The sequence below is a fragment of the Polyodon spathula genome, chromosome 7 (genome assembly GCF_017654505.1).
Source record: "Polyodon spathula isolate WHYD16114869_AA chromosome 7, ASM1765450v1, whole genome shotgun sequence".
Taxonomy (NCBI): domain Eukaryota; kingdom Metazoa; phylum Chordata; class Actinopteri; order Acipenseriformes; family Polyodontidae; genus Polyodon; species Polyodon spathula.
This window is the reverse complement of record NC_054540.1, coordinates 36,864,150-36,889,462: the sequence shown is the minus strand read 5'-3', so window position 1 is coordinate 36,889,462 and position 25,313 is coordinate 36,864,150. Positions and strand designations below refer to the sequence as shown.

Genomic DNA, 25,313 nt, shown 5'->3' with positions numbered 1-25,313 from the left:
ATGATCCAAGATCTTGTGACCTCAGGGCAGACTATGGACAAGTGGAACAGTAATATTTCATACCCATATCAAATTGCAATTTAAATTCCAACATTAATACATGTAGCAGTAATTAAAAGGGCATTATTGTTTGGTAGTTTACCATGTCAGGAAAGTAAAGACCAGGTACTGGCTGATAATCTGGGTTTTATTGCCATCAGAAGCATTTGAGATATTGTTTTTACAGGAGACCACCTCACTGTTGGGCTATTGTTCCCTTTGATAAAACCATTTATTTTATACCAGACATGTCAAATATGTTTTTCAGAAAGGACATTCTGTATTTAACAGCTTTCTACCTCCCTATAAATGCACTGGTGAGAACCACCCTGTAGTTCTGAGCTCCTGTAATTTTGTACATGTTCTTATAGAAGCTCTTCTTCGTATCGTTATGTCTGTACCACCACCTTGTGTTAAATATTAGTAGAGCAAAAATAATCAATAAGGAAATTCTGAAGTAGTTTCGTTAAAGGAATTGTTTAAATAAGGGTTGGTTTCAAAATCATACTTCCTTATCCCATGAGCACGAGCAATAGTGCCACTGGTCCCTCTTTTCTTTTGTTTACATTCTTTTGGTACTTGTTTTTTTTATACTTCAATTTGGAATATGCTGGTATTTAAAGGACTTACTCGAATGGACTGCAATCCACTGAATAGTAAATGAATGTAAAAACCAAAACAGTGATAATGTGAATAAAGTTAGTGAGGTGAGAAAAATGGATTTAAGCATTTTAAAATGTGGATATCACCTTAATTACAGTCATATATACACCAAAAATATATATTGTAGTGTAAATTTAATCCTGCAGTAATTTCAAATGTATTTCTAGAAATGAAGTTGTGTCTTTACAGCATGCAGTCTACCAGTCACTATTTACTCTCATCCGTTTTCTACTATCATCAGGAAGCCCTGAATCATTTTCAATGCTCCACTGACAGACCGTGTCTGCTCGCTTTTTCTGTGCTCTGGGCAGAGCCAGTTCCAGTACCATATCCACACAGTGCTGTACAGCACCTCTAATTCCAACATCCAGCTTATTAAAGGGAAGTGCGAAACAAACAACAACACATGTTATAATATGGCTTGTTTGTTGATAGATATATATGTATGTTCACAGTTAAAATATTCCTTGCTCGGCTTTGTTTTAAATGTAGTGCTGGATTCTAGAGAATGTTTTTCACATTTTGCTGAGGCATCAGACATTGCTGAGTTCAGTTATCACAGTGAAACCAGCTGCTACGATACACTGCTCATACATTAATAAGTGTACAGATGTGTCCGCACTGGCAGCACTTTATTTCCACATTTTTTACCGTAATTCAAGAACATAATGTACCATAAATGTTTATTATTAAACTGATGTCAGTTTTGTTTATTAGTAAGTAAACACATTTTGATATGAAAGCTGAACATTAATATGAGCAAAGAACAACTAAGCTACAAGTTTTGAATGAAAAAAATATTGTAGCCTACTTTTTCACAAAAGTAAAATCAGGCTTGTGTGATTTTGAAATGAGATATATATATATATATATATAATATAATCACACACACACACACACACTACCGGTCAAAAGTACACCTCCATTTTTCCAGTTTTTATTGAAATTTACGTATTTTAATGTGTCAATGTACGCTGAAATTAAAGCATAGAACAAATAAACAATTGGAGATAAAAAAGAAATCATGGAATCGTTTTGTTTAACAAAATTTAATCTAAATTTTTGACTCATCAAAGTAGCCACCTTTTGCAGATATAACAGCCGAACACACTTGTGGCATTCTTTCTACAATGGAAATCAAATAGTGTTCAGAAAGTTTTTCCCAGAAGTTCCCACAAATGTGTTGCACTTGTAGGTTGCTTTGCTTTCACCCTTCTGTCCAGTTCATCCAAAACCAGCTCGATGGGGTTTAAGTCTGAAGACTGTGCTGGCCATTCCATGATTTGAAGCCTACCGTCTTGTTCGTTTCTTCTAAGGTAGTTCTGACATAGCCTGGAGGTATGTTTTGGGTCATTATCTTGCTGTAGGATGAACCCCTGACCAACTAGGTGTATACCAGAGGGTATTGCATGGCGCTGCAAAATGCTGTGATGGCCTTTTTGGTTCAGGGTGCCACTCACTCTGTGCAAGTCGCCGCCTCTGGATCCAACCCCAGACCATCACGCTTCCTCCTCCATGTTTGAGAGTTGGTGTCGCACACCGAGGAACCATCCTTTCACCTATTCGACGGCGTGCAAAAACCCTGCGTGATGAACCGAAGATTTCAAATTTGGATTCATCGGTCCATAAGACCTTCTTCCAGTCTTCAGTAGTCCACTGGCGGTGCTTCATGGCCCAGGCAAGCCTCTTTTTCTTATTTTGCCATCTAAGCAATGAACATATGCTGTTCTGGACGGACAGCACCACAGTGGTAGCCTACATAAACCACCAAGGCGGCCTGCGCTGGTCAGGCCTTCACCACGCTGCGCACAGACTCCTGTCCTGGAGGCACAGAAACTTGCGTTCCATCAGGGCGGTTCACCTCCCCGGTGTAGACAATAAGGCAGCAGACCTCCTGTCCAGAAGAGCTCCAGACAGCTCAGAGTGGAGGCTGCATCCTCAAGTGGTGAAACAGATTTTGGAGAGGTTTCGACCGGCACAAGTCGACCTCTTTGCCACAACTGAGTCCACTCATTGCCCCCTATGGCTCTCCATGGAGAGAGATGGGGGGACCCTGGGAGTAGACGCGCTAGCTCACCCCTGGCCACAGGGACTATTGTATGCGTTCCCTCTGCTACCATTACTACCCCTGACATTATAAAGGATCAGGGTGGAGAGAGCAAAGGTTTTGCTGGTTGCACCCAGATGGCCGAGATGCCCCTGGTTTGCTCTCCTGTCCAACATGTTGTCAGATCAGCTGAGGCAGCTCCCGCTGACCTCCTGAGCCAAACAGGCACCCGATCCCAGCCCACCTCCAACTCTGGGTCTGGCCGTTGAATGGAGCCGTCTATTTAGACGAGGTTTTCCAGATGCAGTAGTAGAAACACTACAGTCTGTTAGGACGCCGAGCACTAGAGCCCAGTACTCATACAAATGGAAGGTTTTCCAAGACTGTTGCCTTGCCGAAGGTCACAATTCTGTGACTTGCCCAATTGAGACGATATTAACCTTCTTACAACACTTGTTTGACACAGGAAAATCAGCGTCCACTTTGAAGGTATAACTGGCAGCAATATCAGTGCAGCATGACAAAATTGACTCGGTGTCCCCTGAGGCACATTTCCTGGCAGTGCAGTTTCTTAAAGGGACTCGGAAGCTTTGTCCTCCCATGAAAAGTATATTCCCCAAGTGGGATCTAGAACTGGTACTTTGGGCCCTTATGGGTCCCCCATTGGAGACAATGGTGTCAGCAGAACTTCGCCCTGTTTCTTTGAAAGTGGAATCTTTAATAGCCATTACATCTGCCAGACGAGTAAGTGAGCTTCATGCAATGTATGGCTTTCACTGGGAATGACTCTCGGGTAACATTAAGAACAAATCCATCCTTTTTGCCAAAAGTGGTATCCTCATTACATATTAACCAATCAATGGTTTTGGAAACTTTCAGACGTCCCCCTCACGAGTCATAGGAGGACCGTAGACAACACACGCTATGCCCAGTTCGGGCTCTGCGCTGTTATTTGGATAGGACGGCATCCTGGAGACAGTCCAACCAGCTGTTTGTCTGCTATGGGTCCCGCTCTAGAGGTCAGGCCCTATCGAAGCAACGTCTAGCGCACTGGGTGACAGATGTGATACGCTTGGCGTATGAACAGACAGACTCCCCCTTACCGGGAGACGTTACGTCCCATTCTACCAGGGGCCAGGCAACTTCATGGGCTTTCCTTCATGGCGCCTCCTTAGATGAGTTATGCAATGCTGCTACATGGACAGGTAGTAACACATTTGTGCGTTTTTACCGCCTTGATGTTACAAACCGAACGATACCCTCTCTGGGCTCTAGGGTTTTGCCGGCGGCATGCCCTTAGGCGTCATGTGGGCACTGATGCTATCGCCATGGGGCTGTACTGTCGGTAATCTGGAGCCACGATAGCTTTGGTACAGCTTTCCCATTCGGTAATAGTTGTCATTCAAATTGAAAGGGAACATAAGGTTATTACCATAACCCTGGTTCCCTGAAAGGGAGTGACAACCATTACCCTTTGAGGTTGTCTCCCCAGCTGACCTCTGTTTTCGAAAGAAAATGGCCATGTGCTACTGTGAGGATGTCCCTCTTCAACAGGAGGTGGGAGGGACTTCCCCTTTACAGCAGGGCCCTGATAGGGCAGCTTTTTTATATATGCTCAGTGATTGACGGTCAGAGAGGCTCTTCCCATTCGTTAATGGTTGTCATTCTCTTTCAGGGAACCAGGGTTATGGTAATAACCTAACGTTTTCTGACATGTTAGAAATTTGTTGGGATGTTGTAAGAGCGTTGGGAGATCGCAGAAGCTATTAACGGGGCATCGTAGACCCTCTCACACTTATTGACCATTTTGTCCCCGACAACCTCAATTTGTCCCAGATTTTAAGAAATTAGTCTCCGACTCCTCAGCTTGTCGGCGATCTGCAAAAATCATGCAGTGTAAGCCCTGCATAAGCAAGGCAGACTCATTAATTCAAAACCAAAACAGCATTTGTCCAGTGCAATGTTTACACCACTTGAAATAATAAAAAAAACAACTGGTACACTAATGAGAAATTATGGTAACTAAATTATTTTCATGTGCGAGGTCTGTTTATATATTAAAAAAAAAAAACAAAAAAAAAAAAAAAAAAAAATTATAAAAAATAAATAAAAAAAAAAAAATTAAAATAAATTCACAGTGCTCTAGGTCAAACAGATATGTTCGTGTAGGGAGAGTGTATTATGATTGTTTATAAATGTGGCCCTTCCTCTGAATACTTTTCCCTTTTTATTTTAATGCTGAACACAACAAGGTATCATTCATAAATAATGAATGAAAATAGTCACAAACTGTCTGATGTGTAAAGTAGAACCGGTGGAATATTAAAGGTGTCTTAATTCTGTATTATTACAGCCCAGATGCCATGATCAACAAAACCCCCCAAAAGAAAATAATAGAAACCCTGCAAATTCTACCACTTCATGAGCAGCTTGTCTTTTTTTCCCCCAGTTAGTCCTCAATATTTCCCCAAAATACAATGGTGTCCCATTGTCAAGGTAATATCACATTGTCAGGGTTAGGATGTTCTGTGTTTAAAAAGAAAAGGGCAGGCAGTCAGAACCCTGTATCTCAGCAAGATCTGAATTTGTCTTTGCTTAAAGACAACCAATATACAGTTCTGCTGAAGATGCCTGAGTTCCGGGCTCCCTGTATGATATATGCTGTATAACCAAGCTGTGACACTGGTTACTGCTGTGGAAAACTTACTGTAATGTGACTATTTTGAACTGTATGTATAATGTGGACACACTTTACCAAAGCGACAGGCTGCTGTCCTCTTCTGACATGTGAGAAGCTTTCTGTTGCAATTCCAGGTGACGTCAAGGCATGTTCTTCTTTCAAAAATTTCCAAATCGCGCTACACTAAATCACTTCCTCTTTTGACAAAGCCTACAACATGTATATCAATCACTACTAGCCCAGTATGTGGTGTTTAAATCATAATTTATATTACTGTTTCATCAGTAGCATACTTCAGTAAAACTAAACCTGCGAAGACATTGATTCCGATACCCCATAGAAACCATTATCTTGTTTCTTTTAGTTCTACAGTATTATGTCTTGTATCCAACTGATATGATATTGGAAAAGTACAGAGCAGTTTCGAAGCAGAAAGGAGAAATTGCATCTTGAATTGCTTTAATCAGAAAACAGAGGACATTGGGGAAACACAGCAGCAGCTCAAAGTCAAACAGCCGCGTGTGTTTTTCTGATAACAAACAAGCTGAAACTCGGAGCAGCTGATTCAAATTCAGCGCCGTTTTGAGACACGGGCGAGGGGAGGAGCCAACAGCACAGCAGAACAACGCAGTTAAACGAGGCAGTCTTCCCAGCGACAGCGAGTGGAAGCGACAGCGAGTGGGAGAAGTACAGGCATGGAAAAGTACAGAGCAGTTTCGAAGCAGTTGGAAAGCAGGCTGACGGCTGCAGAAGAAACTAAACTTCAAAAAAAAAAAACTCAACATGGTCTTCAAGCCAGTAATCTGTGACACCTGCTTGATGTGGGAAATCCGAGAAAACCCAGCGGAGCTAAACCAAGTGTGCGTAAAGTGCCGCGCGATCCAGGATTTGCATAAACTAGTAAGTATGCTAGAAATGGAGCTGGAAGAAGTGAGACAGTTCTTGAGGAACTGGCACACCCACAATTCATGGAAGTCTGCATCACCCCTAACAGACTGAAAGCCACCAGGGAGATAGAAGGTCAGAACAGCTGGGTTCAGGTAGGCAGAAGCAGGGAAAAAAAGAAACTTTGTCAAACACAACCAACAGATTTGAGTCACTTCAGAATTTTGATGAGCAGAACCAACAACAAGAGAATGAAAGGAACAACATCCAGGATCCTATTGACAGTGGTGACCAGACAGCAAAAAGAAGGGAGGTCATGATTGTTGGGGACTCCATATTGAGAAACACAGCAAGTTCAATTCGCAGTTTGGACCCCCTTACTACAACAGTGTGCTGCCTTCCGGGAGCCTCGGTCAAGCACATCACTGAGAACGTGGACAGGCTCCTAGAACGAACAGGAGATGACCCGGTAGTAGTCGTCCACATCGGTACAAACAACATTGGAAGAGACAGACCAAAATCCCTGCAAAACAAATTCAGAGAGCTAGGAAGGAAATTAAAAGAGAAAACCAAAACTGTGGTATTTTCTGGTATACTACCCGCACCTTGCAAAGGACCATATGGACAGCTGGAAATAATTAATCAAAACGCATGGCTGAAGACGTGGTGCACACGGGAAGGCTTCACCTATCTTGATCATTGGACCACATTCTACAACGAGGACTATCTGTATAGACGGGATGGACTGCATTTAAATAACAAGGGAACTAGTCTACTCGGAGAAAAGATCCTCGAGCAGGTTCGGAAGCATTTAAACTAGAAAGGAAGGGGGGAGAAATCAACAAAAAAACAGAAGGGAGACTGCATCAAAACAAGAACAACAACTCAGGTAAGACAACCATTAAATGTATTTATCTAAATGCTAGAAGTATCAGAAACAAAATTCTAGAACTTGAAGCTACTGCACTAACAGGTAACTATGATGTGATAGGTGTTACAGAAACGTGGTTGTCTGAGAGTGATGGGGACGAATATAATATTTGTGGGTATACACTGTATAGGAAAGACAGGCAGGACAGAAGAGGAGGAGGGGTAGCGCTATACATAAGAAACAGTCTTGAAGCCCAGGTGTTAAACCTGGACAAAGAAAATAAAACCGAATCAATATGGGTCAGAATAACAAACAAAAATTCAAAAGGCATAATAATAGGAGCATGCTATAGACCGCCAGATTCAGACGGTGAGCACAATAATCTGTTATACAATGACATTAGAAATGTGTGTAGCAAAGGAGAAGCCATACTAATGGGGGATTTCAACTTCCCCCAAATAAAATGGGAAAACCCGGTGGGTAGCGCGAAGGATGAAATAGAAATGGTGGAAATGACAAATGACTGCTTCCTAACACAATTTGTGAAGGCACCCACTAGAGGGGAGGCATGCCTTGATTTAGTCTTTTCAAATAACGAAGATAGAATAACTAAAACAGAGGTCAGAGAACCACTGGCAAACTCAGACCACAACATGGTCTCATTTGAAGTGTTTTTTAAAACCCCAAAAGTAAAGACTAAAGCTAAGGTTTACAATTTTAGAAAAGCAAACTATGAAGGTATGAAACAGAGACTAACAGAAGTAGATTGGAGTAAAATAGAGAAAACACCCACAGAAGAAGGATGGTTGTTCTTCAAAAATGTAGTACTAGAGGCGCAAAACAATTATATCCCTAAAGTAGACAAATCTAAATGTAAAACTAAATTGCCAAAATGGTTTAATAGATCAATTAAAAAAAATATTCAGCGAAAAAAGGCACTTTACAGAGCATTAAAAAAGGACCAAAAAGAAAGTACGCAGAAAGAGTACACAGAACTGCAAACGCAAGTCAAAAAGGAAGTTAGAAAGGCCAAGAGAGAAATAGAAATGAACATTGCTAAGGGAGCTAAAACCAATTCCAAAATGTTTTTTACAACAGCAAGAGAACATTCAAAGAGGAGATTAAATGTTTAAGAGATACAAATGGCAAAATCGTAGAGGAAGAAAAAAAAATAGCAAATATGTTAAATGATTACTTTTCACAAGTTTTTACAAAGGAAGATACTGACAACATGCCCCACATGTCATCCAGTTCCTATCCAGTTTTAAATAACTTTAGCATAACTGAGGCAGAAGTGTTAAAGGGACTAGGAGCTCTTAAAATAAACAAATCCCCTGGGCCGGATGAGATCCTCCCAGTAGTACTCAAAGAAATAAAAGTAATTTACAAACCGCTAGCCAAGATCATGCAGCAGTCTCTTGACACAGGGGTGGTACCGACAGACTGGAAAATTGCAAACGTAATACCGATCCACAAAAAGGGAAACAAAACTGAACCAGGTAACTACAGACCAGTAAGCCTGACTTCTATTATATGCAAACTTATGGAAACTATAATAAGATCCAAAATGGAAAATTACCTATATGGTAACAGGGTACTGGGAGACAGTCAACATGGTTTTAGGAAAGGGAGATCGTGCCTAACTAACTTGCTTGATTTTTCTGAGGATGCAACATCGATAATGGATAATTGCAAAGCATATGACATGGTTTTTTTAGATTTCCAGAAAGCTTTTGACAAAGTCCCGCTTAAAAGATTAATTCTCAAACTGAACGCAGTTGGGATTCAAGGAAACACATGTACATGGATTAGGGAGTGGTTAACATGTAGAAAACAGAAAGTACTGATTAGAGGAAAAACCTCTGAATGGAGTGTGGTAACCAGCGGTGTACCACAGGGATCAGTATTAGGTCCTCTGCTATTCCTAATCTACATTAATGATTTAGATTCTGGTATAGTAAGCAAACTTGTTAAATTTGCAGATGACACAAAAGTAGGAGGAGTGGCAAACACTGTTGCAGCAGCAAAGGTCATTCAAAATGATCTAGACAAGATTCAGAACTGGGCAGACACATGGCAAATGACATTTAATAGAGAAAAGTGTAAGGTACTGCACGCAGGAAATAAAAATGTACATTATAAATATCATATGGGAGATATTGAAATTGGAGAAGGAATCTATGAAAAAGACCTAGGAGTTTTTGTTGACTCAGAAATGTCTTCATCTAGACAATGTGGGGAAGCTATAAAAAAGGCTAACAAGATGCTCGGATACATTGTGAAAAGTGTTGAATTTAAATCAAGGGAAGTAATGTTAAAACTGTACAATGCACTAGTAAGACCTCATCTTGAATATTGTGTTCAGTTCTGGTCACCTCGCTATAAAAAAGATATTGCTGCTCTAGAAAGAGTGCAAAGAAGAGCGACCAGAATTATTCCGGGCTTAAAAGGCATGTCATATGCAGACAGGCTAAAAAAATTGAATCTGTTCAGTCTTGAACAAAGAAGACTACGTGGCGACCTAATTCAAGCATTCAAAATTCTAAAAGGTATTGACAGTGTCGACCCAAGGGACTTTTTCAGCCTGAAAAAAGAAACAAGGACCAGGGGTCACAAATGGAGTTTAGAAAAAGGGGCATTCAGAACAGAAAATAGGAGACACTTTTTTACACAGAGAATTGTGAGGGTCTGGAATCAACTCCCCAGTAATGTTGTTGAAGCTGACACCCTGGGATCCTTCAAGAAGCTGCTTGATGAGATTTTGGGATCAATAAGCTACTAACAACCAAACGAGCAAGATGGGCCGAATGGCCTCCTCTCGTTTGTAAACTTTCTTATGTTCTTATGTTCTTATGATATGGATATGTAAAAAGTTGGATAAATAAATCCTGTTTTAAATATCATTATACACAGCTGTAACAATTACTGTAGTCACACAATTATTGTTTTGAGATTCATCTTTTATTAGGGAGCTCCCCTGAATCCCTTGTTCAGAAAGATACAGGGCAATAATGCTTGTGACTGGGTAGCCGTCTGCCGTGTGGGTGCATGAATTCACTGCTGAGTGACAGGCAGGAGATCGAGATGGAGGTTGAAGCTGATACGCCCCTTAGGTGAACAGGATTTATTTCCATATCAACACACTGAATAGTTCACATGACACTACCACACGGTGTTGAGTACATACAACACCGTGTACGGGATCTACAATCACTAAACTAATCTCTGTTCAATAATAAACAAACTCCGGCTACTCGCCCAGCTGTCAGCGGTTTCGACTTGCTTACTCACTTTTTGGTACCCAACCCTGGTTCTGGTTCTCTCTCTCTCACTCTCTCTCTCTCTCTCACACACACACTGTGTTGAAGAGCTTGATCATGGCAGATAAGCAGTTAGTAGTGATGCGCAATTAATCTAAAATATGGTTAATTACTGATTATTAAATTAAACACTGGAACCAACTTCAAACGATTAATACACTGGACAATTTCAGTTGATTACTTTCCTATAAAACTTCACGTCTTCTTTATGGTCATTTATCATAAAAGTTACTACCCAGCCACTTTGGATTCCAGTGGTTCACGTCAGGCAACCACTGAAGCTGCTTTCACTATGGGATCTGTAGTCCAAGAGAACCTTGTGACCTGCCCTCCTCTTAAAGCTCCCATAATGCATTCAAAACAGCATCATGAACAAAAACATACAAACTGGTTTTTTTTACACATTTATCAAACACCTTATTAATGACGTTTCATTCCGCAGGAGAAAAGCGGCGGATATTAAATGAAATATATATATACATGTATGTCAGTCCATGTCAGATCAATGACCCGCGAAACTGAAGGTTCATGGATGTTGATATACATATGTATTTATAAGTGAGCTTACCCACAGTCATTGTATTGTTTTACTGGGACTTTCACTTGTACGTATCTGTTATTGTTGACTTGGTTTCTCATTTTAGTTTGGTCAGCAAGGCAGGTTAAGAAATTACTTCAACATGATGTATACTGTATGTTTTGTAGGTTTGAAAGTGCTGTTGAAAAAAGTCATTGAAGATTTATTGTAGTTTTTAATTAGAAATAAAAAATAAAGAAACATTAAGTCAGGAACCTTTTTGTGACTTTTTCCCCTTGCGAATGATGTTATTAGAGTAATCGATAATCACAGTCGGGATTATTGTCAAATATCAAATCGATAATCGAATCGACCTGTGAAAGTGATAATCGCTCATCTCTACCAGTTAGGGCAGATATGTGACGGGCAGATTCACAATAGATTACACTATGTAACACAATTTTTGTTCCTGGGTAGTAAGTGTTATTTCCTAATTGCTTATGCCTCAAAAGTATAGAAAATGGCTATTATTCCCCACAGACTTTGCTTTTGTGACCAGACAGTGATATTTTGAAGTGTACCTATTTCCAATGAGAAAACGGGCGAATGTGTGTCTTTTCGTTCACATAGTCAGAAAAAAACAACATATGAATCCAAATTAACATGTATTTATACTAAAGTAATACAAAAATGACTACAAAAGATTTAGAAGCGAGTAGTTTTTCAAGATTTACAATTATACTGTAAATCACTTTCACAAATCAGCCCCCAAATGTAGTCTCCCATCATGTTCTCATTATACTGTCCTTGGTAGCGGCGTTCAAAGTCCAGTATATCCTGGTGGAAGCGCTCGCCTTGCTCCTCCAAGTACGCTTCCATGTTCTCCTTGAATTTGTCAAGATGAGCATCAAGGATATGGACTTTGAGGGACATCCTACAGCCCATTGTGCCGTAGTTCTTCACCAGAGTTTCAACCAGCTCCACATAGCTTTCGGCTTTGTGATTGCCCAGGAACCCCTGAACCACCGCGACAAAGCTGTTCCAAGCCGCTTTCTCCTTACTAGTGAGTTTCTTGGGGAATTCATTGCACTCCAGGATCTTCTTTATCTGTGGTCCGACAAAGACACCGACTTTGACCTTTGCCTCAGACAGCTTAGGGAAGAAGTCTTGAAGGTACTTGAAGGCTGCCGACTCCTTATCTAGAGTTCTGACAAATTGTTTCATAAGGCCCAATTTGATGTGCAGTGGTGGCATCAGCACCTTCCGGAGGTCCATCAGTGGCTCCCACTTGACGTTGTTCCTCCCCACAGAGAACTCGGTCCGCTGTGGCCAGTCCCGCCTGTGGTAGTGCGCCTTGGTGTCCCTGCTGTCCCAAAGGCAAAGATAGCAGGGAAACTTGGTAAAACCGCCTTGGAGACCCATCAGGAATGCCACCATTTTGAAGTCTCCTATGACCTCCCAGCCGTACTCATCATACTTCAAGGCGTCCAGCAAGGTCTTGATGCTGTTGTAATCCTCTTTGAGGTGCACCGAGTGAGCCAGGGGAAGAGACGGGTACATTATGGAGCAGCACGGCTTTGAGGCTCCTGGATGAGCTGTCAATGAAGAGGCGCCACTCATTCTGGTTACAGGCGATTCCGATTGCCTCGAACAGACTAGTCACATTGTGGCAGAAGCACAGCCCATCTTGACAGGTGAAGAAGCTGGAAAAAGGTTGGTGACGCTTCCTCTGACCTGCGACTTGCACGCTTTCATCCAACAAGTTCATGGCAGTGTGGCACCGGGGCGATGGATGAAGGAAGGTCCAGATACGTGATAGCAGGTGTATTCTTGCCAGTCCGACGTTTGGAAGGGTCCACCATGCAGAAGTAGCAGTTGCTTGAGTGGTCAGTGGGTTCCCGCCAAATTCTTGGGATAGCGAACTTCATGGCTCTGTTTGCCCCTCTGTACCATCCTACAAAAATACATTTATTTCACCCATGACTAATGTGTAAGAGATTCTATATGATGTATTTTTTCAATAACATTGAAAATTGTAAAACATTTTAAAATGAAAAACTTTTACAATTTTAAAAATTTTAACAAATTTTATAACATAAAATTCCAAGCAACAATTTTCCATCTTGCCTTCCAGAGTTTTTTTGCAGTGCTCGCAGGTGAAATGAGGTGCCCAGGGTTTGTCTTGATCCCCGACAGGCATGCCAAAATATGCCTTGTTGGCCTCACACATCTTAGCAGATGCACTTTTTCACCCTTGTCTTGATAAATTGGCCGCAGACATAGCAAAATGCGTCTGCCGGATGCTTGCAGCCTCTTGATGCCATCTCAGAAAAATGCAGATATGTATCCACTTAGGCAGCTGGAACTAAACTGAACTGGTGGGCTTAAGGCCCCTGTATTTATACTACTATTTATATTACTGGAAAGTTCTAGAAGTTACTCCAAGTTTACTCAGCACTGAATCTATCTGGAATGTTCTGGAAAATAGGTAAATTTCAAAATATCACTGTCCTGGTCACAAAAGCAAAGTTTGTGGGGAATAATAGCCATTTTCTATACTTTTGAGGCATAAGCAATTAGGAAATAACACTTACTACCCAGGAACCAAAAAAAATATATATATATTTGTTACACTGTGTTATTTTACCACTGTTTTGTGCTATATATTCGTTTTTGTTTGCACATTCCTCTATAGTTTCATAACAATAAATTAATTTATAAATGCAATTACTGTACACAGGGTTATAAGGAAACCCATTCTGCCTGGTACAGTTTTCTCACTCCCTTTGATTTGGGGAATTGTGCATAGTGATTGAAGTCATTCAGGTGACTGATTTCCCTGTTGTAGCTGCAGTCTGCAATGCAGATTAGTGGTCTGCTAACTGTCCCTTTCAAACTCAGAGATAGCTTTGCTTCTACCTATTATATTGCCAACTGACTAGCAGCGAACTGCTCTTGGCTTCATATACTGTACAGTCAATCTGGTGACTCATCTCTAGGCTGGCACAACCTTGCCTTGTGATGTGTCTGATTTACTAAGTAGTTCCTAATGAAGTTTACAAACTAAAAATAACAATGAAAACCAACATGCTGATTTTAAATAAATGTTTACAAAATGTTGTCATTATTGAAGTAGTTGTATTTCCTTTAAATAAAAAAGTTTTCAGCATTAACACATGCATTTCTGTAGGCGTTTCTACTTACAGCACCATGCCACATGATACGTACACAGTATCTTCGTAGGAGTAAAAGGAAGTACCAAAATAGCTACCAAACAGCATGTCTTTGCATCTAGGCAGTGTCAGGATCTTGTTGATTTTCATTAGCTTCACTAAATCGTTTTCTAGGAAATGAAGATGCTTTGATTGGTGGCATGTATTGTTGTCAACTGCTGTACTCATAAGAAGTTGAGGTTTAATTAGAGCATAACAAGAGAATCCTTTGACAAGATACCCTCTACTTTGCAAACACAGTTTTATCATTCATTTTCTAGTACTAGAAAGACATTTAGGATATACTCTGGTGTGACTTTCATTGTCATAAGCTGTGAAAGTGCAGAAGAGCATCTTGCTTGTGCCATCTTGTGTATTTTATTAATTGATGCTGTTTGTCAATTTTTTCTTTTTTGTTGTAATTTAGTTTTGTCTGTAAATTATTTTTTGTGGCAATAGCCAGATCAGATAGTGATAAATATAAATAATGTGAACCCAAGTATACATAGTAATAAGGCTGTAAATGTTTGAAGTGGATTTCACTAGTTTGCATGGTTTTCACATTTGTATTGGTATTGCTCAGAGGTTTCCATGTTTGTGGTGTTTCCTTAAATTTTGAATACATTTTTCTTCCCCCTCATTAAATCAAAATAATTTCAAATCTGGACGTCATTTTGGTCTGCTGGCTTTGCCGAAGTCGTTCTGATGCAAAGTTGGTTTGTGTTTATTATTTACAGGTGACATGTACAGTCTTATTATCTTACAGGGATCATGCGTCAACTCTTAACCAATAAGACTGAACTTCTGCAGTCTACACATTTCTAAAGGGTTTGCATTTGTTTTGTTTTCTGTTTTCCGGCAGTGCCTTCAAAGCACTCTGACCTCCAGATTCTGGGGACGGAACTGACGAACCAGAGTAGCGGCAGTAAAGCTCCCCAGAGCGAGAGAGGCAGAATGGAGGAGACGCCACCACCACCACAGGGGGAGCCCAGGGGCAAGGTGTCCCACCTCATCAGTCGCTTTGAAGGAAGCAGGTACTGTGCAAGAGCCAGCTGCTCTACACCAGTGTCTGTCTACCAGGAGATAGCGTCTTCCTAAAACCTGGCGGACCACACCAACATGTAACCTGGAGAAGACCTGTTGAGAAATCGTCTTCTTTACAGCGGTGTCCAAAGGCTCATTCATGCATTTAATTACATATATAAAATTACTTATCCAACAATACAGTACCCATCGCAATCTGCTGTTTTTAGAAGACAGTATACAGTGGAGGTAGGGTGCATTTGTAGTGAAATTGAAGGTCATACCAAGCCAAGACTACCCTGTGTCTGAAAAAAGAGAACCCAGTTTAGTTGTTAACATTATGGGGCTATTTTTTTTATTTCAGTAACAAAGTTACCAAAAAGGTAAGCACTGCGCCATACCAGCATCTGCCTTTCTGTCACATTGGTTAAAAAATGTAATAAGGCTGAGCTGCTTACTGCAACCTACTAGGATTGGAGGTTCGAGTTATTATTAGCAGTAGTAGTATTTGTACTTTGAATTTCTTATATTAACAATGCTTTTACCTGTTTCATCAGTCTGACAATATTGAAATAACTGAACTCTCAACACTGTGAGACCTGTAAAGAGGGCAAGGAAAAATAAGTCCACTCAAACACGACATGCCTGTTAGTGAGGTCTAACTCAACATAGCGGAGCAGAAAACTGGAACCAGTATTCCTTTAGTTAGAGCAGGGTTATCTCTCTGAATTAGTTAACTTCATGACAATAAAACCTTCTGCAGCGTTGCTAGTGTGTAGAAGTCATGTGGCTTGCTATTGGAACTCACAGCTTCCCTTTTCAAGTTTCATTTCCATGTAACACCTGATAAACAGACAGCCTTGTGCGCACTGCATTACCAACACACACGTGTGCTAAAAACGGATAATGCTCTTCAAATTGTACAGTATCCATTACATTTAGTAACATTTAGTTTTTAGCAGTATGCTAAATCTTATTGCAGTAAGCTTCGTTAGAAACTGTAGGGGGATGATTTAGCAGCTTGGTATATATTTAAAGAAACGGATTGAGCAGCAGGTTGCGTCTTGCTGTTAATGGGAGCCTTTCTGAAGCAGGATTTAGAATGTCAATGACAGTGAATGGCGGAGAGGTTCCACATGTCATACAATTAAGAGTAACATCATATCAGCTTCAAAAAGACCCAAGACATGCAGCAAAATGGTCTTATCTGCAATATGTGTGTTTTAAAACTGAAGCTGAACACTGTCTGTTAGATATAGGGCAGGCACCCCTCTGGGACTGCAGTGGTGCTTCTCTGTGCTTAGACTACACTTTATGTGGTAAAGCTTCCTTGTTGCTCTGTTACAACGTCAGCTGTATTTCAGCACTGAAGAGGAAGTTGCTGCCTTCAGGTTACAAGGCAGGTTTTCACTCTGATTTCTCTTCTTTTTTTCATTCTCATTTCAAGCCCTTACAAAGAGAGGAAAGATGGCACTCCAGATGCGAACACTGCCATAAGTGTCATGAAGCAACACAGCGCCTCCCCCAACTCCTGGCTCTCGTCGCAGTGCCATAGACTGAAGTCAGATCCAGCGAGGTCTAACCACAGCACAGATGCAGCCTTAGAGTCACAGGATGCACAGAAACACAAGACCAATGGAGTGGTAGCGCAGACGGAGGTGACAGATAAAGAAAATGTGCCCTCGTCCTCATTCGAGAGACCAGCTCAGCAAGACAGCACCACAGCGGACAGTTCTGTACTGAATGGAGGCAGAGGGGACTTATCAGCACAAACTACAAATGCCTGCAAAGGTCAGGCTAAAAATAGCATCAGCAAGACTCCAGACAGCCAGGCTGTAGCCCCTCCAGACACAGACCCGGGAGTGTGTGTGGATGGGACCAGCACAGATGGTTCAGAACCAGAGCTGGAGAAATCAGAGGAACCTGAAAATGAGCAAAATAATAAGAAAGAAGATACCATGGAAGTCAAGGTAAGATATTCCTAGCAAAAAGGATAGTGAAATAGGCTGATCACTTTTTATTACTGGATCCAGGTCAAATTAGTTTCCTGCAAGGCTATCCAATGGTTCATAGTCTTTGACAGAAGCAAGTACAGTCAATATTGATGCAGAAAACTACTCAAACAGTGCCTTAGTGTAGCTGGTACAATTTAGTCTAACTTTTTTTTTATATATATTACATACATGTAGTATATGTATGGCTCTTTTAGAACTCAATGTATCAGAATTCACTCTCTCTTAGAATTCACTCACCAGAAGAATTGTTGAGCAAAGTCTGTTATCTTACATCCCTGTATGAGGTGACAGTCAAAAGTTTGAGCTTAACTTTTAGGAAGTATTGCCTGCAGGGCAAAACTAAAAGTCAGAAGTGAGCACAGGTTCTGCTCCATGCACTGTAACTCTTTTACAGAGACTGCAATGGCAATACTGCATGTGAAGTGGTACAGATTTAAGCTAGGGAAAAAACAAAACAATTGCACGCATTGGTATGCCTAGAAACTCGTCCGAGCTGATTCTCTTTTCATTGATGAACAATGGCATTAGATAGAAATGTTTGACTTGGTGGTTTTTGTACATGTTTGACCTCAATTTAATAAATACGCAATTTAATAAATAAAAACATAACACTTATAAGAAGCTAAGTCAAGTAGACAAATGTTTTGTGGGTGAACTTTAGTTTCTTATAAGCTTTACCTTATAATTCTGATTGAGCGTTTTGATGTTATGGATTCATAAAAGCATAAACTACCAGCTACCATACCATACAGCTATTTCACTTTATTACTTGGTAGACTGTCATACGGAAATATCATTCTTGCGCCCATGCCCCACTAAAAAGAAAGTTTGCCTTTTTACAACGTTGCTTAGGATTGTGTGAGAATGTGTTGTGGTCTAAGAAGATCGAAATTTGCATCAGTGTTTTATTTTTTGTTTTTCCGGGAGGGCTTATCACACGCAAAGCCATTGTAGATGATCAAATCTGTGAGCTTGCCTTGCACAAAGACTGCATGCCTGCCACAAGATTCCCCTGGGTCCTAAACCCTGCTTTGTACCGATCATAAATCCCATGGTAGTGCCTGAAATGTTAGCGAGAAATTGACTTTTGCAGAAATTAAAGGTTTGCTGACCTAAAAGGATTTAAACAGTAGAGTTTGGAGCAAAATACTGGAGAAAATCTGTCCCTGGAGTTGTCCGGGAGAAGTGTCCAAAAAAAAATCCCAGTCCCGGAAAATAAGGGAGCACTGACAGGTCTGCTACCCTACCATTAAACAATGTGGCCTGCAGTACTGGTAATGTGTACTTGTGCAGTAATACATGGTTATGAAGATGGCTTTTACTGCAGTGTAGTACCTATTTTTATCTGTAATTGTATCCAATCTACCTTGTGTGAGTCATCTCTCAAAGGCAGTACTGTACCATATTTTGTTCTGCCAGACAAGTTGTTTATCTCCACGATGAGAAAGCAGCACCGTACCTCTGAATTATTATTACTGTAGGTACTTTATGTGCTGAATGACTTGTGGTTGATTTAGAAATGTATTGTTTGGCTTTGTTGTTCTTACAGTAAGGATGTGTTGAAATACTGTACAGTGTAGTTTCTTCTATTGACTTATTTGATTTCAAATTATTTTATAAACAAAACCTGTTTTTAAATGTTACGTGTTGTTTTTTTAAGTCTGGTCGGAAACTCTTCCATTAAAAAAGAAATAATAATAAAAACTTGGTTAGGACATTTTTGAACTTATTGAGAGTAAAAGAATATGAGAGTGTTTGGACAATGCCTGTGCGTCTGTCAGGCCCTATCTCTGTATGACACGTTTGTTTTATACTGCCAGTGGTGGTTGGTTACGGTGATCATAATTTTCATGACAGTTGTAGCTCTATTTTTATATTTACAGTCATGATGGGAATATTAATGAAGTTGTTTATTAAAATATAAGCCTTTATTTCTGTCCAGAGTGCTGGCGCTTTTAACCATTTGTTCAGCCCTGTTGCTGTGGAGTTGTGCAACTGGATCAGGCTGCAACACTTCACAGAGTAGGACTGACTGCAGACACTTACTTTAGGAAGTGCAGTTATTTTAAGCTCCATGAGGCAACTAAAATAATGTGGTCTGTTAATCTGAGATAATAAAGAACAGCTGAAGCAATTGAATGGCAGCACATTATTCAAGCAGAACAGCACTGGTCTCATTTCAAAGGTATTGTATAATATTAAAACAATCAAACTCTTATGTATCAAGTTGTTAAAGATGCCTGAAGCTTTTTATACTAGAAGGTGGTACTTCATGGCAACAGCAGCATTTTAGTTTTATTTTATCAGTTGATTGTAGTGCTTGTAGCTTTAGAATGACACCACTTACCACTAGTCACAGCGAGGCTTATTATAGAAACTTTCTAGCTTGCTTTTGAACTGTATGCATAGATCACTTCTGCTATATACTGTAGCATCAAGGTCATTTGTTTTTAGTGCAACATTTCTTTACATTTTCGTTAGGCAGGAGGATAAAACACATAGCTTTTCGTTTTTTTTTTTTTTTTTTTGAATGGCTGGGGGGGGGGGGGGGGGGGGGTGCATGGTATAATTACTAACATGCTTGTTTTTGTGTGCCGCAATACAGTATCATATAGAAATTAGATCTTTGTTGGTATAAAAGGTTCTTGTTAGTAGGATTGTAACCTGGTGTAAAAGCACTGTAAAGTTTTCTAATCTTTATTTTATTTATATATGTATTGATTGATTTATTTAACCAGGAGAGTTATCCATTGAGACAGATGCCTCATTTACAAGGATGAAAAAGTGCAATTGCAAAGTAGAAACAACACAGTGAAAACAAATTGAATCAGCAGCATACAGAGATCAAAGAGCAGGATGAACAGGACATCTCTATTTGATAATGTGCACTGAAGGAGAAGCATTGGCAGGAGGTTCTAAACAATTCCAAGTATGATCTTTAAAACCAGAGAGAAAGATAATCAAATTGCATCTTCATATTCTGATGGAGATGTCATGCAAGTGTTGTAATTTATGTACAGTAGACATTAATATTGTTAAATAATTACTGTTCTTTCAAGAATTTCCAAAATATTAGTGGGAAAAATATTGTATCTAGTAGGTGCCTCGTGACTCATCTAGCACAATACTCCTTGAGAGGAATATTATTTTAGTTATTAAGTGTCAGAAGCTGAGGTCTGTCTGTTGGACCGCTTGTCTGTATATCACATATTTTTACTTTACCTAGAGAACTACTTGTCCAATAGTGATGCCATTTGCTGTGGACCTTCTTAAGCATAAGTTATTCAGTATAGTACACCTGGGGGTGTATGGATGCTGTCTGTAGGTAACACTGACATTTAAACATATTTCTAGAGAACTGCTTGTCCAATTGCATTGAAACCTGCCAAGGACCTTCTTTTGAATACCTTATTAAGTATATTGTCATAAAATGTGGGTATAAGTATGCTGTTTGTCTGTCTGTCTGTCTCTGTGTATGTCTGTCTGTTTCTGTATATCTCTGTCTCTGTATATCTCTGTCTGTCTCTCTCTGTATGTCTGTCTCTGTATGTAATGAAACCTGCCAAGGACCTTCTTTTGAATACGTTATTAAGTATATTGTCACAAAATGTGGGTATAAGTATGCTGTCTGTCTGTCTGTATCTTTGTCTCTCTGTTTGTCTGTCTCTCTGTATGTCTCTGTCTGTTAGTCTGTTGTCTGTCTCTCTGTATGTCTAACTTTAAAATATATCCTGAAAGTCACTTGTCTAAATGTAATGAAAGTTGTTTGGAAGGTTCTTTAGCAAATTATTAGAAGCTGGGTGAATATGGAAGTGACCATCTGTCCATACATGTGCAAACAGTAGATCATGGTGATGTACTTCATCATATTCCTGGTAGCTGTCATTTTGTATTTAGAAACCTGGTGGGATGTGTGTCACTGATGTACTGGTATAATAAACTGAGCAACACGATTGAAGCTTGTAAAGTACTCTGCGAAACAGGGGAACAGAATCCGTAATGCAGCACATCTCCATCCGCTCTGTATCTCGTGTCATTGACAGGGAACAGAATCTGCTCTACATCTCACATCATCAACGGAGAACAGAATCCGTAACGCAGCACATCTCCATCCGCTCTGTACATTTCACTGATGAAATACTTTGTCTTGCAACAGAAGTTTAACTTCTGACCATAACAGTTACTGTATCTTTGTTATTCATGATAAAAAAAAAAAGGAATCTGTCCTGTAAAGAGCGTTTCTGTGTAGGCTTTTGTCTTGAGAATCAAAACACAATAGACAACGGAGTTCAATATCTGCTGGATTGGGCTTGATGTGGGCTTGATGGCTGCTCTGACATGGAGTGTGTGAAAATCTGCTTGTATATTACACATCACCCTACACTGTATTTTTTTATAATATATAGTGGAGTAAGAAACAGTAATTTTAATGTGACATCATTTCTATCTGATACGAGCCATTTGATACAAGGAAATCTGAGAGAAGCTACTTCACAAAAATATCAGGGTCTACTATAAATGACAGTAATATATTTAAACTGTATATGGCCATTCATTTTGTTCATTAAATGCAACACTGAGCTATTAATTGGTTATCCTCTGGTAGACTTTCTGTAAAGTAACTTGGGACTGAAAGAGTTGTTTTGGTTGCACCGGAACAGATATCAGGAACTGAAATCTTCCCATTGGAACATTTCAGTATGTCTACAGGGCCTGCTACACTAGTGTCTGTTTGTTAGAAACCATCTGAGTTCAACATTTTAATGTGTCAATTATGTTAACTTTTGTGACATTTAACAGCATGTTCTCATCAGCCTTAAAATCAGATGTAAAAACAAAAACCTGTGATATTCAGCTTTAGAATTTAGCATGGGGTGACATCTGTACTGAAATAAACAGTGATTGGTTGATTTCTTATAGTATACAGTATACAGTATATATGCACTTCAAACTGACGTTACTCAGGGTGAACTGCAAACATGAATTAATTGATCAAAGTGAGCTTGTGGGAGCTAAGTTGTTGCTGGTTAAAATAATGATTTTCTTTTCTTTTTTAGGAAACAAATGAACAGAAAATTTACAACATAGCCAGGGAACTTCTACAAACGGAAAGAGCTTACGTCACCCGGGTAAACCTCTTAGACCAGGTGAGATCCATCAGATTACATGGCTTAAATAACTATATAATAACCTGGTAATGAGCAGTATTTCCTGCTCTCACATACTATGGTATCTATAGTATATGTGTGGATATATGTGTAACTACATGGAACTGTACCTTTCAGTTGGCATGTAATTTCACCAGACAACAAGCTGTCCTTATCAAGGCTATTTCCATGTAATTACATGGTAGTTACCATGTGAGACAAGGGAATATTGGTAATTAGCAAGCGATTACAATGTAATTACATTGTTATTGTCGGAGGCTGGCTGCCACTGTGCTCAAAACAAAGCACTCTATCTATTGACATTGTCTAAGTGTAGTGCAATACAAAGTATGTACTGTATACTATAAGAAATCAACCAATCACTGTTTATTTCAGTACAGATGTCACCCCATGCTAAATTCTAAAGTTAAAAAACAGTGACACTTAAATGTTCCTGTGTATAATCTGTGTTTTTGTGATTTATAATAAGTGAATACTTTGTGCATTGGGTGTCTCTTCGTAAAAGAGCCATCATTTCGCTCAGCTTCACTACACTAACCTCTCACCCAAACTATACAGGTGATGTCTCTTCTACAATAAGGGACACCTGACCCTATACACAACTTAACTTATATTGAAAGGGGCACAAAGACCTTCTGCAAAATATCAGATGCTTAAAATGCTATGTGCTTAGGAAATGGCTGCATTGCATAAGTGCTTCCGGCTGTGAGGCCATAAATTAATGGAATTAGTCACAGTTTTGTTTTATTACACCAAACAATCAACATACGCAGCACAGCAAGCGCAGCGTCTGTGCAGAAGGGTCTGATTGAATTTCCTGTTAAATATTGATTTGTGGTGTGCTTGGGTTAACCTTTTAAAAGGTGGTTATTTAGATGGTTATTATCACTCTTCCTGTTTTTGGTGACAAGCGCAACCTTATCATGTTACCCTAAACTGATACTAAAACGAATGTGCTACTGTACAGTTTGCTGCAGAGAAGATGCTTATGGTTGCATGAATTACCACAAATCAACTGAGCATTTGTTTTACACTTCCAGCTTCCTGACATGCAACAGCGACTCATCAGCTACTGATTTGAGGAGTTAAAAAAAAAAAAACAGATAAAAACAATATATTATTTTTTTTAATTAAAAAAGGCAAATGTGCCCAGAAAAAGGTGTTTTTAATGTAAATAAAATGATGTTGAAGCATGAAAAAAGCAGAAAATCCTGCCAGATTTTAATACCACCTTCTCCGATACACACACAGCTAGAGAGTATTTCTGTGTACTACACGCACGCACACACACACACACACACACACAATAAAACTCCCATAGTTTTGATGATTTGCATACAAAGAGGATTAAATTAATGCTTCAAAAAGCTGAGGTTCCTTAAGGAAGTGGAGTAGAGAAGTACTGTCAGTGGGGCAAGTGAGTGCCAGAAAGCAGTGTGTCCGAGTAACGGTTTGCACATGGCTATGAGCTTCCTGTTTTAACCACAACTCCATTTGTGAGTAGCACATGTAACACTATGACCAACTCGACAAAAAGAAATTCAAATAAAATATCAAAGAAGTCTACGTTGTTTATAATCATTACAATGTGTTGTACAGTGTAATAGACTCTACATTGAGAATAAAGATCACTATTATAGTCTATGCAATATTTTGTACTTCCTACAGCCACATGTATTGCACAAACATTGGTACACTGATAACATTGTGTATTGTCACTATTTAAGTTCAGTCCCTTTTGAAGTGATACCAAAAGGCGTTGAATATACTTACAAGGTACGATTTTTGTGGGGTTTTTGGACCACAAAACCCCACGCTGAAAACACCCCCACCCACAGTGACACAATCAGAAAGAAAAATTCCCTAGTGGTTATACATACGGCTGTTGGAAAGTATATATAACCTGGTGGTCGTTGTCTTGAAGTGTTCAAACCTCCTGACGCCCCCATCAATGTTGTTTCGTCTGTGTCACCTGCAGGTGTTTTGTGCCAAACTGATGGAAGAAGCCAACAAGGGTACGTTCCCAGTGGACGTGATAAAAAATATCTTCTCCAACATCTCCTCCATCAACGCTTTCCATGGGCGGTTCCTGTTACCGGAGCTTGAGAAGCGGATGGGAGAATGGTAAGAGAGACCACCAGGGCTGTGTGAACTCCTCCAACTGGCTTGACTCCCACAGATCTGATCTCAGAAGCCAACAGGGCTGGAAATAAGACTCCTATTGCATAGCAATATTACCCATTCCAGGTTTTAATACAACTTGATCAGATACAGTGTATAGGTAACAAGCTCAGGTGTGTCATCTTAAACTCATAATAGTGAAACCAGAAGTGGATCAAACTGCTATGCACTCAGAGTCTTATTTCCACCCATGGCTAAGCAGGGCCGGTCAAGCTAGTACTTGAATGGGAGATCTACTGGGAATCCGAGGCACTGCAGGCTTCATTATTTATTGACTTTCCTCTCTGGTGCAGTCAAGGCAGTCTAGTATGAAATAAAACATGTGCTGGATCCATGACATTGCAGAGAGAGCATCACAGAAATAGCAAGGTAGGGATAAGATGTGTTAGCACAGGCTTGCTTTTCACAGTAGAGACAAACTCTGGCCTTGTTTTTAAGTTGTAATACATAGGTATATCCAAGATGAAAGGGTTTAGAATATGCAATAGACATTAAGGTAGATGTATGTTGTTAGGGCTGTATTATTTTCACAGTAAAAATTGCTTATTTCACTGCATTTTAGTCTAAAAATAGGTATTTGAAGATATTTCACGATTTAAACATAATATTTATATAAGGAGAAAAATTCTACAGCTATTATACAACAGCAAATGTTCCTAAGTATTTAAATGCTTACCTGAAAAACAGTAAAT

At 39.8% G+C, this 25,313-nt stretch overlaps 1 protein-coding gene across 3 annotated transcripts in view; it reads left to right on the top strand.

The window, feature by feature from the left end:
* The window catches only part of LOC121318604 (FYVE, RhoGEF and PH domain-containing protein 4-like), a 160,334-nt gene that overhangs the window by 115,926 nt on the left and 19,095 nt on the right, over nt 1-25,313 (top strand). For all 3 annotated transcript variants that reach the window (XM_041255465.1, XM_041255467.1, XM_041255464.1), the window contains exons 3-6: nt 15,097-15,268; nt 16,705-17,227; nt 22,330-22,419; nt 24,419-24,564. In XM_041255465.1, coding sequence (XP_041111399.1) covers nt 15,097-15,268; nt 16,705-17,227; nt 22,330-22,419; nt 24,419-24,564 — 931 coding nt within the window. The remainder of the gene's footprint in view (nt 1-15,096; nt 15,269-16,704; nt 17,228-22,329; nt 22,420-24,418; nt 24,565-25,313) is intronic.